This window comes from Oncorhynchus nerka, linkage group LG13 (assembly GCF_034236695.1).
Source record: "Oncorhynchus nerka isolate Pitt River linkage group LG13, Oner_Uvic_2.0, whole genome shotgun sequence".
Taxonomy (NCBI): Eukaryota; Metazoa; Chordata; class Actinopteri; order Salmoniformes; family Salmonidae; genus Oncorhynchus; species Oncorhynchus nerka.
The window spans coordinates 32,288,338-32,306,923 of record NC_088408.1 but is presented as its reverse complement, the minus strand read 5'-3'; the positions used below and the strand labels follow the sequence as shown (position 1 = coordinate 32,306,923).

At 40.7% G+C, this 18,586-nt stretch overlaps 2 protein-coding genes across 4 annotated transcripts in view; both read left to right on the top strand.

Moving 5' to 3' along the window:
- Nucleotides 1-11,551, top strand: part of LOC115139377 (protein Mpv17) — a 31,971-nt gene extending 20,420 nt beyond the window's left edge. For all 3 annotated transcript variants that reach the window (XM_029676671.2, XM_029676672.2, XM_029676673.2), the window contains exons 5-8: nucleotides 2,125-2,220; nucleotides 8,082-8,114; nucleotides 8,204-8,256; nucleotides 8,386-11,551. In XM_029676671.2, the coding sequence (XP_029532531.1) occupies nucleotides 2,125-2,220; nucleotides 8,082-8,114; nucleotides 8,204-8,256; nucleotides 8,386-8,455 (252 nt within the window). In that variant the 3' untranslated portion in view covers nucleotides 8,456-11,551. The remainder of the gene's footprint in view (nucleotides 1-2,124; nucleotides 2,221-8,081; nucleotides 8,115-8,203; nucleotides 8,257-8,385) is intronic.
- A 1,592-nt stretch (nucleotides 11,552-13,143) lies between these two features.
- uts1 (urotensin 1) lies at nucleotides 13,144-14,152 on the top strand. Its single transcript, XM_065026045.1, has one exon. It carries the CDS (start codon nucleotides 13,163-13,165, stop codon nucleotides 13,658-13,660), a length of 498 nt encoding a protein of 165 aa, XP_064882117.1. The 5' UTR covers nucleotides 13,144-13,162; the 3' UTR covers nucleotides 13,661-14,152.
- Nucleotides 14,153-18,586: the final 4,434 nt, after the last annotated feature.

The following is an 18,586-nucleotide window of genomic DNA, read 5'->3' as shown; positions in this document are numbered from 1 at the left end:
TACCACGGCTAAGGGCTGTATCCAGGCTCTCCGCGTTGCGTCGTGCTTAAGAACATCCCTTAGCCATAGTATATTGCCTTATTGCTTAATTAAATCATGCCCCAAGTCACAGTCAAGTTCATTTCTCTGTCAATCAAATATGTCTGAGTTGTCAACGTCTATCTTATCCTCCTCTTTTCCTCTGACATTTTTTGTCAGTCATCCCAGTTGGTTAGTGTGATGAAACTTTCATAGAGGCTTTTTATGGATGCCCACATTGGTCTGTAAGTGACAGAGGCAGGACCTTAATGTCATTCATTAACAGAGTTGTACGAGTACTTCAAAAAAAAAAAAAAGTAATTTCTCCCTCTTAATTATACAACAGTGCAAGGTAGGGTCCTCGAGTTTGCTAACAACATAGTTGCTCACAACATACACTACATGACCAAAAGTATCTGGACACCTGCTCGTCGAACATCTCATTCCAAAATTATGGGCATTAATATAGAGTTAGTCCCCCCTTTGCTGCTATAACAGCCTCCACTCTTCTGTGAAGGCTTTCCACTAGACGTTGGAACATTGCTGCAGGGACTTGCTTCCATTCAGCCACAAGAGCTTTAGTGAGGTCGGTCAGTGATGTTGGGGGATTAGTCCTGGCTCGCAGTCGGCGTTCCAATTCATCCCAAAGGTGTTGAATGGGGTTTAGGTCTGGGTTCTGTGCAGGCCTTTCAAGTTCTTCCACACCGATCTCGACAAACCATTTCTGTATGGACCTCGCTTTGTGCACAGGGGCATTGTCATTCTGAAACAGGAAAGGGCCTTCCCCAACTGTTGCTACAAATTGGAAGCACAGAATTGTCTAGAATGTCATTATATGCTGTAGCGTTAAGATTTCCCTAAGGGGCCTAGCCCAAACCATGAAAAACAGCCACAGACCATTATTCCTCCTCCACCAAACTTGACATTTGCCACTATGCATTGGGGCAGGTAGCATTCTCCTGGCATTCGCCAAACCAAGATTCATCCGTCGGACTGCCATATGGTGAAGTGTGATTCATCACTCCAGAAAAACGCGTTTCCACTGCTCCAGAGTCCAATTGGGGTGAGCTTTTACACCTCTCCAGCCGACGCTTGGCATTGTGCATGGTGATCTTAGGCTTGTATGCGGCTGCCGGCCATGGAAACCCATTTCATGAATCTCCCGACAAACAGTTTTTGTGCTGATGTTGTTTCTAGAGGCAATTTGGAACTCGGTAGTGAGTGTTGTAACTGAGGACAGATGATTTTTACGCACTTCGCGCTTCAGCACTCGCCAGTCCCGTTCTGTGAGCTTGTTTGGCCTATCAATTCATGGCTGAGCCGTTATTGCTCCTAGACGTTTCCACTTCACAATAACAGCACTTACAGTTGACCGGGGAAGCTCTAGCAGGGCAGAAATTTTACAAACTGACTTTTTGGAAAATTGGCATCCTGTGACAGTGCCACGTTGAAAGTCGCTGAGCTAGATCTTCAGTAAGGCCATTATACTGCCAATGTTTGTCTATGGAGATCGCATGGCGGTGTGCTCGATTTTACGATTGTATACACCTGTCAGTAATGGGTGTGGCTGAACTAGCCAAATCCACCAATTTGACGGGGTGTCCACATATTTTTGTATATATAGAGAATGTTATACAAGTAAGACATTGTATAACCATTGCCTCAGTGACTATGCTTTTGGTTTGAGAAATGTTGCCTCAAAGATCAATAAAAACCTACCTGGGTCTGTGTTTTAAAAATGGCCATTTTCACTTCCGTAAATATGTATTATGACGTCATTGGCTTATATGCAGAACCCTGCAGAGGTAACAACATCCTACAGGCCCTCTACTTTCAGGGCCAAACTGGACTCATCATAATCATTGCAATTATCCAATTTTCTTTTGAAACCTTTTAATAGTGGGCAGTGTGCATCCTTATTTTTATGCACAGTGTCCATGGAAAAAGCTATGCTTCCATTAAGTCACTGAGCTTTTTCCCCACTCGTTTTGCACGCACATTAACATTTATATAAACATGTACATTCACACACACAAAAACATCACACAGACACACACATGTACACAGACCGATAAAACAGTGTTTGTTCTTGTCATGTATCAACAGTTGGGCTTTGCACCGTGTTTCCTGGGTGCCTTCCTGGGGATCTCTGGAACCTTGAATGGACTGACTGTGGAGGAGAACGTTGCCAAGCTCAAGAGGGTAAGGCTCATCTCATCGTGGCTTTTCTCCACTGATTTCAATCAAACATACATTAAACGTCAAAGAATAAGATCATTAAATAACATACATTAAGCATGAGTTGCAAATATATATAGTTGAAGTCGGAAGTTTACATACACCTTAGCCAAATACATTTAAACTCAGTTTTTCACAATTCCTGACATTTAATCCTAGTAAAAATTCCCTGTCTTAGGTTAGTTAGGATCACCACTTTATTTTAAGAAAGTGAAATGTCAGAATAATAGTAGAGAGTGATTTATTTTAGCTTTTATTTCTTACATCACATTCCCAGTGGGTCAGAAGTTTACATACACTCAATTAATATTTGGTAGCACTGCCTTTAAATTGTTCAACTTGGATCAAACGTTTCGCATAGCCTTCCACAAGCTTCCCACAGTAAATTTGGTGAATGTTGGCCCATTCCTCCTGACAGAGCTGGTGTAACAGAGTCAGGTTTGTAGGCCTCCTTGCTCGCACACGCTTTTTCAGTTCTGCCCATAAGTTGTCTATAGGATGGGATGGCCACTCCAATACCTTGACTTTGTTGTCCTTAAGCCATTTTGCCACAACTTTGGAAGTATGCTTGGGGTCATTGTCCATTTGGAAGACCCATTTGCGACCAAGCTTTAACTTCCTGACTGATGTCTTGAGACGTTGCTTTAATATATCCACATAATTTTCCTACCTCATGATGCCATCTATTTTGTGAAGTGCACCAGTCCCTCCTGCAGAAAAGCACCCCCACAACATGATGCCTCCACCCCCGTGCTTCACGGTTGGGATGGTGTTCTTCGGCTTGCAAGTTTTCCTCTTTTCCTCCAAACATAACGATGGTCATTATGGCCAAACAGTTCTATTTTTGTTTCATCAGACCAGAGGACATTTCTCCAAAAAGTACGATCTTTGTCCCCATGTGCAGTTGCAAACCGTAGTCTGGCTTTTTTATGGCGGTTTTGGAGCAGTGGCTTCTTCCCTGCTGAGCGGCCTTTCAGGTTATGTCGATATAGGGCTCGTTTTACTGTGGATATAGATACTTTCGTACCTGTTTCATCCAGCATCTTCACAAAGTCCTTTGCTGTTGTTCTGTGATTGATTTGCACTTTTCGCACCAAAGTACGTTCATCTCTAGGAGACAGAACGCGTTTCCTTCCTGAGCGGTATGACGGCTGCGTGGTCCCATGGTGTTTATACTTGCGTACTATTGTTTGAACAGATGAACGTGGTACCTTCAGCCGTTTGGAAATTGCTCCCAAGGAAGAACCAGACTTGTGGAGGTCTACAATTTATTTTCTGAGGTCTTGGCTAATTTCTTTTGATTTTCCCATGATGTCAAGCAAAGAGGCACTGAGTTTGAAGGTAGGCCTTGAAATACATCCACAGGTACACCTCCAATTGACTCAAATTATGTCAATTAGCCTATCAGAAGCTTCTAAAGCCATGACATATTTATGACATTTTCCAAGCTGTTTAAAGGCACAGTCAACTTAGTGTATGTAAACATCTGACCCATTGGAATTGTGATACTGTGAATTATAAATGAAATAATCTGTCTGTAAACAATTGTTGGAAAAATTACTTGTCACTCACAAAGTAGATGTCCTAACCGACTTGGCAAAACTATAGTTTGTTAACAAGGAATTTGTGGAGTGGTTGAAAAACGAGATTTAATGACTCCAACCTAAGTGTATGTAAACTTCCGACTCCAACTGTACATGCTGATTTTTGTAATCACAAAAAAATCACCATGTGGTCTGAGACAGAGGTGTGTGGTGTTGACCTTGGAGCCCAGGGACTGTCAGACCCCTGTAGCTACCCCTGTAGCTCCCAAACTGAAAGGAACTCCTTTCCTCTCCTCTTCTGTGTTCTCCAGGAAACAAGCTGAGTGACCTCCATCTCTGCCCCAGTATAATTAAAGCTATTTTCTCCCATGAAGGAATGAAGGGAAGGAGGGTTGAAATAGCGCTGGTGACTCATGTCTTAGAGAAGGTTCTGTGTTTGTGTGGGGGGGTTTCATCCACCGTTCTTCTTGCTCGGCGGACCATCAAATATTTATGTAAGAAAGGCTCTTGAGTTTAAATGAGGCCGAAAGGGCAGTCACCAAAATGTCAGAATAGACAGAAAACAAATGGCAATTGTGCTCATTAGGCAAGACTGTGATGTGAAATAAATGTTTGATGAAAGGCAATAATGTGACCACACCTTCCCCATCTAAAGCCAGATGGAACTTAGTCTGATAGACAGTACTAGTTAAAATGGACATTAGTGACACGTGGGAATGTTCACAGACATATGGGTGATTCCACGCCAGGAAGGCTCGAAAATATTTTGGGTGTCTCAGATTGTTCTGGCAATTCTCGCATAGAAACTGAATTGGGAGGAAGGGTGTTTGACATGTTTTTTACATTTCTATCACAAACCATGGTTTAGAATATCATGATGGAAGTGGCCATATTAAGCACTTTTCAGACCTATACATGCCTCCTGTAAAACCCTATGATCCGGGAACCGTACATGATACAGACAATATCTTGGTGTCATTATACTCCTTATAGTGTGCTCTAAAATATGGAGTATGTCTAGATTCTGAAATAAAATGTTTCACATTAATTTATTCAACATAAAAAAATATGAATATGATTACCTCAAAAGTTTGTACTATTCAAAGTACATCAAATTGTCAGAGTTGGTGCTCTCCTACTGTTGAAGTTATGATTAATTGTATGCGCACCACCAACACAATGAATGGAAAAACAAATATAAAACAGTATATCATATAACATTATTACACCACTACATATCTACAATACAAAATGTATGATACCACCATACAACAATATTAGAATGTACGTGTGTCTAGAGTGCGTGCGTGCGTGTGTGTGCGTATGCATGTTCCTGTTTGTGTGCATCTCTTTACAGTCCCTGATGTTCCATAAAGTGTATTTTTAATCTGGATTTTAAATCTGGTTTTACTGCTTGCATCAGTTACCTGATGTGGAATAGAGTTCCATGTAGTCATGGCTCTATGTAGTACTGTGCGCCTCCTATAGTCTGTTCTTGACTTGGGGATTGTGAAGAGACCTCTGGTGGCATGTCTTATGGGAGGTGAATTGGTGTCTGAGCTGTGTGCTAGTAGTTTAAACAGACACATCAGTGTATTCAACATGTCAACACTTCTTACAAAAACAAGTAGTGATGAAGTCAATCTCTCCTCCACTCTGAGCCAGGAGAGATTTACATGTATTTTATTAATGTTAGCTCTCCGTATACATTTACATTAGTCCAGGTGCAACAAAACTAGGGCCTGTAGGACCTGCCTTGATGATAGTGTCGTTAAGAAGGCAGAGTAATGCTTTATTATGGACAGACTTCTCCCCATCTTAGCTACTGTTGTATCAACATGTTTTGACCATGACAGTTTACAATCCAGGGTTACACCAAGCAGTTTAGTCACTTCAACTTCCTAAATTTCCACATAATTTATTTCAAGATTTAGTTTAGGTTTAGGGTTTAGTGAATGATTTGTCCCAAATACAATGCTTTTCGTAATAAAAATATTTAGGACTAACTTATTCCTTGCCACCGATTCTGAAATTAACTGCAGATCTTTAATTGTTGCAGTGATTTCACTTAATGTAATAGCTGACATGTATAGTGTTGAATCATCTGCATACATTTACTCAAAGCCAGTGGCATGTCATTAGTAAGGGCCCTAGACAGCTGCCCTGGGGAATTTCTGATTCTACCTGGATTATGTTGTTGAGGCTTCCAAGAACTGCCTCTGTGTTCTGTTAGATTCTTTATCCACAATATAGTAGGGGATGTAAAGCCATAACACATATGTTTTTCTAGCAGCTGACTATGATCGATAATGTCCAAAGCTGCATTAGTCTAACAATATAGTTCCCACAATCTTTTTATTGTCAATTTCTATCAGCCAATCATCAGTTATTTATGTAAGTGCCGTGCTTGTTGAATGTCCTTCCCTATAAGCGTGCTGAAAGTCTGTTGTCAATTTGTTTACAGTAAAATAGCATTGTATCTGATCAAACACAATTTTTCCAAAAGGGGTTGGTAACAGGTTGATTGGTCAGCTATTTGAGCCAGTAAAGGGGGCTTTACTATTCTTGGGTAGTGGAATTACTTTTGCTTCCCTTTAGGCTTGAGGGCACACACTTTCTAGTGCACACTTTCTTCTGCTGGTGACTTGCTGAATGTAATTAGTTAATGACCATGATATCAATGTCTATGTATAAAATGGGTCATATCTTTAAGAGTACCCAGTCTGGAAATTTGACGTGTTTGAAGAGAATATTGTTCCAAATATAATGAGATATGAGATGTTAATGTTGAATAAATTAATGTGAAAAATTGTATTTCACTATCTAGACGCTCCATATTTTAGCACATACTGTAAGGAGTATAAGGACACCAAGATGTTGTCTGTATCATGTGCGGTTCATGGCTCATGGAGTCTTACAAGAGACATGTATAAAAAAGGGCCTAAAATGGCCACTTTCATCATGATTTTCTCAAAAATGGTTTGTGATACAAATGTAAAAAGAATAACAAACATCCTTCCTTCCAATCAAGTTTCTATGTGAGAATTGCCAGAACAATCTGAGATACCAAAAATATTTTGGTGCCTTCCTGGCGTGGAATCTTCCATATGCAGCATCCTCCTCAGTCCTCAGCCCTGCTCTTCAATAGCTAGTGGCAAGCCGCTCTGGTGTCAAATCACGTCACAAGCCCATCCCAACTATGACTTCACTTCACCTCATCTTATAGTGTGGGTCAAGCTCTCCCCCGGGAACACTTGGTTATTAATGTGGCTTATTTTGATGGCCAATCAGATGCTACAGTACCTACCTCCTCTATAGCTCCTGTAGAGCTAGATCAAAATGTATGTCATAGCTCTGACCTCCCTCCTTTATGAGACGATGAATGAGTTGGAAACGTGAAGGTCGGAGATGTCCATTTTGAGTGCAGCCATTCTTCTACACATGCGGTCAGTCGCTCTGCTCCGCGCTGCTGAATGCTGACACTGAAGCAAAAAGGTCAAGCGCACACTGCCTCCTGGGAACACAAAAACAAGTACTAACAACTAGTCTACCTATTACCGTTTTCATTATGTGACAGTTTGATGGTTTTATGACATGCTCAGAGCTCAGTGTGTCATAATTAAGTGAGCATATGGTGTGCGCTGGCCAAACAGTTCCATGGACGCATAACTGCAGCCTCGTGAGCTCAAAGAAGTTCGTTGTCTCTTCAGCCCTAGAAGAAGAATGAAAGAAGTCCGCTCTCCAAAGGGGAAGGATTTTGGTAACGCCACCGTGTGTCTCTGATGTTGTAGTACTGCGGTGTTTTCACCCCAGGTGGCTGGTGCCTTTTTTTGTAGTAATTAGGAACTGTTACGCCAAAGACAACATTTCTGGGAACATTGGATTATTTTACACACCTAGTCTTTCCCAATAAAGACATTATTGACCTTTAGGGAGATGGGCCAGGCTTAGTGAGGGTCCTGGCTGTTCCAGATGGCTGGTTGTTTTATATGCCATGTGATGTGAGGGAGCAAGACACTGACCCACAGTTGTTAACTTTGAGACTATGGTGTTGAGCTGTCAGCTGTCACTGTGACTGGCCCAGATGGGGGCCAACACATACTGTAACCCCTCACAGCTTGACTGATAGCCCCTACCTACCTGGTCAGGGTTAGAGGTCAACACAGGTGTGAACTGGAAGAAGGCATCCGGGTGAGGGTCAGTGAAGATGTTTTTATTAGAAATACACAATCATTCTAAGCTCTAACGTAAAGGTCTCTGTGTCTATCTTATTCTCTGCAGGACTACACAGATGCCTTGATCTCAAATTACTATGTAAGTTATCCCTGTGAAAGGCTTAAAATATTATTTACGGTTTGAACCACTCTGTAATGTTTCATTGAATGTGTTCTGCTCTTTTTCAGCTATGGCCTGCAGTCCAGATTGCAAACTTCTATTTTATTCCACTACACCATCGGTGAGCACCAGGGATGGTTTAGTGACATCAATGTAGTCCATATACATTTTATTTCCATATTGATCTATTCAATGGCATTGATCTATTTATTCAGCTGTGATGTGTCAGTATTGAACTCTTGTCTTGCAGATTGGCTGTGGTCCAGATTGTAGCTATCGGCTGGAATTCCTACTTGTCCTGGAAAGCCAATAAGATGTGATGGATATTTCAGGACCCGCCCTACCTCACACATATAGGACTATCAATGAGACTTTTACACCTGCAAATAGTGTGATACACTGAATCCAGAAAGCTGTGAATCGCACACTTAAGTTAGCGGTCAGGAAAAAAATTGTTAACAAACAATATGAAATATTCAAACTTTAAAAAGAAAAAAAAGAAACTTGAAACTCAAACTTTTGCATAGTGAAAGATTTTTGTGAAAGTTTGTCACATCTACAAGACTGGTCAAAAGTTTGGACACACCTACTCATTCAAGGGTTTTTCTTTATTTTTACTATTTTCTACATTGTAGAATAATATGAAATATGACATGGAATCATGTAGTAACCAAAAAAGTGTTTAACAAAAAACAAAGTGTCAAATCAAATCAAAATATATTTGAGATTCTTTAAATAGCCACCCTTTGTCATGATGACAGCTTTGCACACTCTTGGCATTCTCTCAACCAGCTTCATGAGGTAGTCACCTGGAGTGCATTTCAATTAACAGGTGTGCCTTCTTAAGTTAATTTGTGGAATTTTTTTCCTTAATGCGTTTGAGCTTGTTTTGACAAGGTAGGGGGGTATTCAGAAAGTCCATATTATGGCAAGAACAGCTCAAATAAGCAAAGAGAAACGACAGTCCATCATTACTTTAAGACATGAAGGTCAGTCAATACGGAAAATGTCAAGAACTTTGAAAGTATCTTCAAGTGCAGTCGCAAAAACCATCAAGCGCTATCATGAAACTGGCTCTCATGAGGACTGCAGCAAGAAAGGAAGACCCAGAGTTACCTCTGCTGCAGAAGATAAGTTCATTAGATTTACCAGCCTCAGAAATTGCAGCCCAAATAAATTCTTCACAAAGTTCAAGTAACAGACACATCTCAACATCAACTTTTCAGAGGAGACTGTGAATCACATCTTCATGTTCGAATTGCTGCAAAGAAATGACTACTAAAGGACACCAATAAGAAGTTTGAGAATTTTGGTTCAAACAGCCGTGTCTTTATGAGACGCGGTGTGGGTGAACGGGTGATAGGATGATCTCTGCATGTGTATTTCCCACTGTAAAGCATGGAGGAGGTGGTGTTATGGTGTGGGAGTGCTTTGCTGATGACACGGTCTGTGATTTATTTAGAATTCAAGGCACACTTGACCAGCATGGCTACCACAGCATTCAGCAGCGATACACCATCCCATCTGGTTTGCACTTAGTGGGACTATCATTTGTTTATCAACAGCATAATGACCAAACACACCTCCAGGCTGTGTAAGGGCTATTTTTACCAAGAATGAGAGCGATGGAGTGCTGCATCAGATGAGCTGGCCTCCACAATCCCCCAACCTCAAGCAAATTGAGATGGTTTGTGATGAGTCGGACCGCAAAGTGAAGGAAAAGCAGCCAACAAGTGCTCAGCATATGTAGGAACTCCTTCAAGACTGTTGGAAAAGCATTCCAGGTGAAGCTGGTTGAGAGAATGCCAAGAGTGTGCAAAGCTGTCATCATGGCAAAGGGTGGCTATTTGAAGAATCTCAAATATAAAATTTATTCTGATTTCTTTATCACTTTGTTTGGTTACTTCATGATTCTATATGTGTTATTTCATAGTTTTGATGTTTTCACTATTATTCTACAGTATAGAAAATAGTAAAATAAAGAAAAACCCTTGTTCTAAAACTTGACCGGTAGCGTATATAAAGTTACTATTAATGCTATGAAAAGTTTATAGTCAGGCAGACTGTAGTTGACATATATACTGAACAAAAATATAAACACAATATGTAAAGTGTTGGTCCCATGTTTCATGAGCTGAAATAAAAGATCCCAGATATTTTCCATATGCACAAAAAGTGTATTTCTCTCAAATATTTTTGTGCACAGATTAGTTTACATCCCTGTTATTTCTCCTTTGCCGAGATAATCCATTCACCTGACAGGTGTGGCATATCAATAAGCTGAATAAACAGCATGATCATTGCACAGGTGCACCTTGTGCAAGGGACAATAAAAGACCACTCTAAAATGTGCAGTTTTGTCTCACAACACAATGCTACAGATGTCTCGAGGTTTGAGGGAGCGTGCAATGGCATGCTGACTACAGGGATGTCCACCAGAGCTGTTGCCAGATAATTGAATGTTAATTTCTCTACCATACGCTGCCTCCAACATTGTTTTAGAGAATTTGGCAGTACTTTCAACCTGCCTCACAACCGCAGACCACGGCGTTATGTGGTCGAGCTGATTTCTGGTGTCAACATTGTGAACGGAGTGCCCCATGGTGGCGGTGGGGTTCTGCTATGGGTATTCATAAGCTACGGACAAAGAACACAATTGCATTTTATCGATGGGAATTTGAATGGACAGAGATACTGTGACGAGTACCTGAGGCCCATTGTTGTCATTCATCCGACCCATCACCTCATGTTTCAGCATGATAATGCACAGCCCCATTTTACAAGTATCTGTACACAATTCCTGGAAGCTGGTAATGTCCCAGTTCTTACATGGCCTTCTTCCTCACCAGACATGTCACCCATTGAGCATGTTTGGGATGCTCTGGATTGCTCTGGCGTGTATGTTTCCAGTTCCCGCCAATATCCAGGAACTTCGCACAGCCATTAAAGAGGAGGGGCACAACATTCCACAGGCCACAATCAACAGGCCGATATGCAAATCCATGAGGCAAATAAACGGTGGTCACAACAGATACTGACTGGTTTTCTGATGCACGCCCCTACCTTGTTTTTTAAGGTATCTGTGACCAACAGATGCATATCTTTAGTCCCAGTCGTGAAATCCATAGAATAGGACCTATTGAATTTATTTCAATTGACTGATTTCGTTATATGAACTGTAACTCAGTAAAATCTTCAAAATTGTTGCATGTTGCATTTATATTTTTGTTCAGTGACTTACTCTGCGGTTAAACAGTAGCTTACTTGATTTCTGTGTTCTCATTTCAATGTATGACATTACCAGCAGTATTAAACATACAATGTTCAAATGTTGTATTAAGCTTCAATTGTATACACTATACTTTTAAAATGTACAAGGAATTGTAATATTAAAGCCATATCTGCCTGTTCTTTAATATCTAATTATGTATTTAACTTCTGTTTAAAAGGTGACATGATGAGTGGCTTTGACCTCAACTTTGTACCATTGTTGAATATGCCACTCTTCTCCAAGCGAAAAAAAAAAGTGTGTTAGAAAAATAGTTGGGGACCAAACAGACAAATCCATTAGTCTGGCTATTTCTGAAAAGAGGAATATTTTCTATAACGAACTAAATGTGGCTTTAAATTCGTTTTCACTGCATTAATAGGCCTACAGTCATATTAAGTGAAGCCTGTACAGCTCTCGGATTGTATCAGCTAAATATGAAATATTCCTCTATTTTGTGTAGTTTTCATTTAGAATGAACTTGCATCACGGGCATAAACCTTTTCAGTACCATGGACAGTTCTCTCTGCGCCCTCAGCACGTTTCCCTGCTGTGCACTTCTGCTCTGCCTCGCTTAGATGTTAAACCATGCATAAAGGCATCACGACAACAGTTCATCATTTCTAGACTAGTTTATTCAGAGTCCATATTCATGGTACATGGAGCAGCTTTATACTTTGACGAATCACTTTGTTATAACTTCCACAATTGGTTGTTTTTAATAAGTAAATGTGTTGTTTTTTTGCGGTGCGTTCTGTTATTTTAGTTTCACTGGAGGCGTACCAACACCGTGTGAAACAAGAACTGGTTTTGCCTTGCGGACTTAATTAGGGATAATGTGACAGGTTGAGGTAGGCTAACTTAAGAATTGTATGGAAAAATAGAATATCAGATCGACAAACTGTCCTGAAAAAAAATATTCAAATGTTTGCGCTCACTGCTGTTAGACGCTCAGGATAAGAGCGTCTGCTAAATGACTCAAATGGAAACATTTGAAATGTTATTGAGCAGACCTTGGCTTGCAGCATAATCAGCTGTCCCTCAAAACACTTGCCTTTACTTCAAACGGAGTCGCCTCATTTACAAGCAGTTTATGCACTTGCACTGACGTCAATGGAACGATGTTGGATGTATATATAACCCTTAAGAAAGAGGCGTTATTCTCCAATCGACATTTAGCGGGACTTTTCGGACCGGGGTCTCAATTGCCACTTTTCTAGCCGGTGTGCAACTTTTTCAGCATTAAGGAGACAAAGTACCGGTAAGTGGTTTATTTAGCTTTCTTTTGTTTCACCTTTTTAGTTTGAGGTGCTGAGAGTTCTGGTGCTGAATTGAGAATATCAAGTACACACAGCAATTCGTTGGTCATTTTTGTATCATAAAAACAATGTATGTTTATTTTACTTCTTTACAAAGCTGAAGAAGCATGTGCATGCTTGTTTCAGTCACTCAACGATGTATGTATCCATTGTGTGACAATTAACCACGCCTATAAATAGCCTACTCACATGCATATGTTTATAATGTAAAGAGAAACATATTATTTTGTTACGTTTGTTGTTTATTACTGTTTATGTTACGATTTCCTTTAGACTAATTTTTGTAAAAAATGTGATAGCCTATTTGTTTTTGCTTTGAACACAATTGTTAAATACGTGCAATTTAAAGTTTGAGTCTACTTTGAGTTCCAGTGCTTTTTGCTAACATTTGTACACCTCTCTCCGTAACAGGGCACCGTTTTGTCCGTCTGTCCAGCACTATGAAGCCTGTTCCCCTGATCCTGCTCCTTGCCACTGTTCTCCTCAGCTCTCACATCCCCCCCAGTGTCTGTCGACCACGGGACCTGGCAATGTTCGACGGCCACGGCTACAAGAGTCAGCTGGACGAGGTGTTGCTGAAGGCTGGTGATAACGCCATTTCCTACCTTATAGGAGAAAAGATACTGAGGTATTTGCAAAGAAATCCCCGGTTGCAGGCAGGTCTCCCGCCACAGTTTCCCTTTGAGGTGACGCCCCTGGGCTCGAGGGGTCTTGGTCACCTGGCGCGCAGTTTGCCGCTCTTGGAGGAGCAGCGCGCGCCTGAGGAGGGCAACAGCCTGGAAGAGTTCGTGGAGCTGACCAAGAGAAACGACGACCCCCCGATCTCCATCGACCTCACTTTCCACCTTCTGAGAAATATGATCGAAATGGCGAGGATCGAGAGCCAGAAGGAGCAAGCGGAGTTAAACCGCAAGTATCTGGATGAAGTTGGAAAATGATACAGCAAGTGTCGTCAACAAGTGAGAAAAAATCCAGATAAAACATCTCACAGAAAACAGCAAAGCCCCTGGCACTCTCAGACCCACGAAATAGTTTAGATTTTGATTTAACCGTTGGTTTCTCTGCCATTCTTCATCATAAGATGCATAAAAATAACTTCCCCACCTGTCCAAAAAGCCTTTCAAAAATCAACGGGCAATAAATTATTGACTGCCAAGAAGACCCCATCTACAATGGAATCATAGTGAGGCGCCTTGACAACTATTCCCTAACATATGGCATAGTGTGAATACTCCGGATCTCACACCTCTATAGTGTATTCTCACCTTTGGATGTCCGGAGCATTGTAGTTGGCCTACAACAATAATATTGCCAGACACAAATTGAGTTACAAGTTGCCCTCATGTGGAATAAGTGCAACATGTTTTGTTAGTCGTAGTCTAAATGGTTGGTACTAGGTAAATAACAAAGGCAGGTAGGCTAGTCATTGTTTCCGGATAGGCCTTTTATAACACATTGGAGAAAAATAATGTTGTGCAAATTGATATTGGCTACCCATATGTGATCTTTCAATGGTTAGTTGTGTGACTCATTTTGTTGCTCACTTTAAGGGACAAGGCTCTGTCAATATAGATACATTGTGTCCTTTTCCTGAGATGTATTTTTGTTCAACAACTGAAAAAGATTGAACTAGGGCCTTATCACCGGCATAGATTAAAACAAATCAGGTAAAGCACTCGTGTAATATTGTCATTTCATTGCTGTTTTGCTGTATGCCAATTGTTTAATTTATAGTGATTATCCATTTGCCCTTGGTTTGTTAGCTCACTTGGCAGGCAGCCATCCAGCCAGCAGAAGAAGCCTTTTCACATTGTTTCAGGTATGGGGTCTGGCATTGCCCGTAGGTTTCTGTGATACAACTCATCTCCAATCTAATCTGAGACAAAGTGAACATATCCTACACTTAACGCCACTTCCACTCTCCTTATTATCTTTCCATCCAAGCAAGTACACTATCCTCTGTACTGTACCTAGCATGCTTACCTTAAACTAAGAAAAACATTTAATGGTTCATTTTATGTTGACTGTTTTGTCAAAGCCCCAATCATGGACATATCATATGATCACATGGTTTATCAGTAAAGAAAAGCTTTTTTGTCATTTATATTTTTTTATTTAAAAAAGTTCTGAAAATATGTCCATTGAGTTTGTCATAGTCTCGTACAGTAGTGAATGTAATAAAGGAAACTATTCTGCTGACTTGTCTACCAAAATAATTTATTCCTACATCTGTAAACAGATGCTGCTGAATCTCTTATTGCCTATTGATATATAAATAAACTCCTTGCAGATTTACTTAAACTCTGGCTAAACACTCATTGCAAAACCCCTATGGCCAAATATCTAACCTCCATGGCCAAACAATCATTGCAGTTATTGCCTTTAACTCTCATTAAATGTAACAGCAGTTGCCCGTCTTCTTTTTAAATGAATAACATGTGGAAGCTTAGAGAATGGTGTAATGGTTGGTGAGAGTCTCTGTGAATTTGTGAGAACTCATCAAAATGCCCCCCAAGCCTGGTGTTTCTATGACTCAGACTGTCAGTATGGTGGTGGACCTACTGCCTTGTTCCTCACTGTGTTAACACCATAGCGATGCATTCAATGATTAATTCTGTGGTTAACACCACCTCCAATCCCACTGGAGATCAAAGCAGCAGCTGTAGCTCAAGGTCAGGGTTGGTAACACAAACATTTGCTAAACAAGGAGAGAGGGGATATCATAATGAGATTTTCTTTTTGTATACAATTTTGTAAGCTGAAGCTGAAAATGTGCATATGCTATACAGTCAGATCATTTAGTTTTGTCTTACACTTTCATGAGTAGTCTTTCAGCTGCTTCGGCCTCTACAATATTAGTCATACTTGTGGAACTCGTCAAAGTTAAGGTTGTTGTAAGATGAAGAGGAAGTCAAAATGTCCTGTTTCACACATGTACAAGTGTGTAACCTGTACAAGTGTGTGGTGTGTGAATGATATATTTTTGTTGTTGTTGCATATCCCACTCCCCCTGAGAACCTGAGAGAGTGGGGTCACGGCCAGAGATCAGCCCTTATTGACGGCGACCCTGGCGCAATTAGGGTTGTGTCTTGCTCAATGGCAGATAGACAGATTTCACCTAGTCGACTCAGACATTCGAACATGCAGCCTTTCGGTTAAAGCACTAGTAGGAGTGTGAGGTGAGATAAAAACACGACACAACAATGTATTCTTCTTACTTCACAACATGCGCAATTCAAACCAACAGTGGTATACATTTAATTTGATTATTCTTAGTTTATCATATTTATACACAGGTTTTTGTACATACAGTATATCTGGTGGGTGGCAAGGGAGACCTTCAACTGTGTGATGTTTGAGCTTTATGCTCTGTTCCGAAATGTTACATTTGCCCGTGTAGTCTTCAGCTATGTCTGCTACAGATCTCGGAGGCCAAAAATCATAATATGAGCAAGACAATGGTTTCCCCTTAGATTCCATGAGAAACCCCACTTTAAACCTATCCACGATTGTGCACCCCAACACGTCAGACATGCTTTTAAATGATGTACCCAGTGGGTCCCTCAGGTCCTCTGGCACTGGTGTTTTAACTATTCTAGGACCAATAGGCATGGAGAGACAGCCTTTAGATATTATGACCCCAGCCTCTGGAATAGCCTGCCAGAAAACCTGAGGAGGGCCGAAACTGTGGACATATTTAAAAGAGATCTTAAAACATATTTTTAGCTTTGTATTTCCTTAGGGTGCTTTCTAGTAGTTCAGTTTGTCATACTTTAGTTGTTTATATTATATGTGTTGTGTAGTAAATATTTCAGCTTGTATTTTCATTGTTTTTTTATTCGTTTTTTCCTGTAAAGCATATTGCGTTGTATTCCATGTCTGAAATGTGCTGTATAAATAAAGCTTGATTTGATTAGATTCATGTACATGTCACGGACCATGGAATTGGCCATTCTGTTCTGACTTATCCTTCTTGTAGTGTGAAGAGTTAATGTTGGAACAGCTTGTTGCCAGAAAACGGCATGCGTCAAACTCTGATACATGTCTGACGGCCTCCAATGATCTGTCTCCATTCATAGTCAGAAACTCTCACTGTGGTCTTCTCACACGCACACACAGACATCTTCATCATCCCACCAGAATTCTTGTTCAATTACTCCCTGTCCCGGCTCCTTTTCTCCCGTCGTGTGTGTCCCCTCACTTTCCTCTCCCTTACTTATTTCTCTCTCTTCCTTCAATCAATGAGAGGTCGACAGCCCCAGTGACAAGGTCAGCTCCTGTGAGGACTCAGGGTCAGGTCCATATATCTACAACAACCTAAAAACACCCATCACACGCAAGGTGGTGAAGTAGTTATTTCTAACTATGTATTATAAGTAATGATCCAACTCATCCAACTCATCCCAAACCACCCCAAATGGGTTGAGGTTGGGTGATTGTGGAGGCCAGGTTATCTGATGCAGCACTCCATCACTCTCATCTTGGTCAAATAGCCCTACACAGCCTGGAGGTGTGTTGCGTCATTGTCCTGTTGAAAAACAAATGATTGTCTCATTAAGCACAAACCAGATGGGATGGCGTATAATTGCAGAATTATATAGTTGCCATGCTGGGTAAGTGTGCCTTGAATTCTAAATAAAGCAAAGCACCCCCACAACATCCCATCTCCTCCATGCTTCACCGTAGGAACCACACATGCGGAGATCATCCATTCACCTACTCTGCGTCTCACAAAGACACAGCGGTTGGAACCAAAAATCAAACATTTGAACTCATCAGAACAAAGGACAGATTTCCAACGTCTAATGTCCATTACTTGTGTTTCTTGGCGCCCAAGCAAGTCTCTTCTTATTATTGGTGTCCTTTAGTAGTAGTCGTTTCCTTGCAGAAATTCGACCATGAAGGCCAAATTCACGCAGTCTCTTTTGAAAAGTTGATGTTGAGATGTGTCTGTTACTTGAACTCTGTGAAGCATTTATTTGGGCTGCAATTTCTGAGGCTGGTAAACTCTAATGAACTTATCCTCTGCAGCAGAGGTAACTCTGGGTCTTCCTTCCTCGTGGCGGTCCTCATGAGAGCCAGTTTGATCATAACGCTTGATGGTTTTTGCGAATGCACTTAAATAAACTTTCAAAGTTCTTGAAATGTTCCCTATTGACTGACCTTCATGTCTTAAAGTAATAATGGACTGTCGTTTCTCTTTGTTTATTTGAGCTGTTCTTGCCATAATATGGACTTGGTTTTTTACCAAATAGGGCTGTCTTCTGTATACCACCTCTACCTTGTTACAACTGATTGGCTCAAACGCATTAAGAAGGAAAGAAATTCCAGAAATGAACTTTTATCAAGGCACACTTGTTAATTGAAATGCATTCCAGGTGACTACCTCATGAAGCTGGTTCAGAGAATGTCAAGAGTGTGCAAAGCTGTCATCAAGGCAAAGGGTGGCTACTTTGAAGAGTCTCATATACAACATACTTTGATTTGTTTACCACTTTTTTGTGTATTTCATAGTTTTGATGTCTTCTCTATTGTTCTACGATGTAGAAAATAGTTTTTTTTTAAATAAAGAAAAACTCTGTAATGAGTACGTGTATCCAAACGTTTGACTAGTACTGTATATTAAGCCAAAATCACAAGAATTGTTATAGTCAGTACAACAAGGTAAAGCCCAATCAACAGGCTACATCAAACTCTTCACTTGGGAGTTTCTGGATGAACCCATAATCATGTATAAACGACAGCCCAGTAAATAACCCCCCCAATCTCTCCCTGGACTATCTGATCGTGGTCATTCATGAAATGTGTGCTTCCAGTTCATTAATCTCTGGAATGTTACAGTGAGGCTGAAGGGTCCCCTGGTT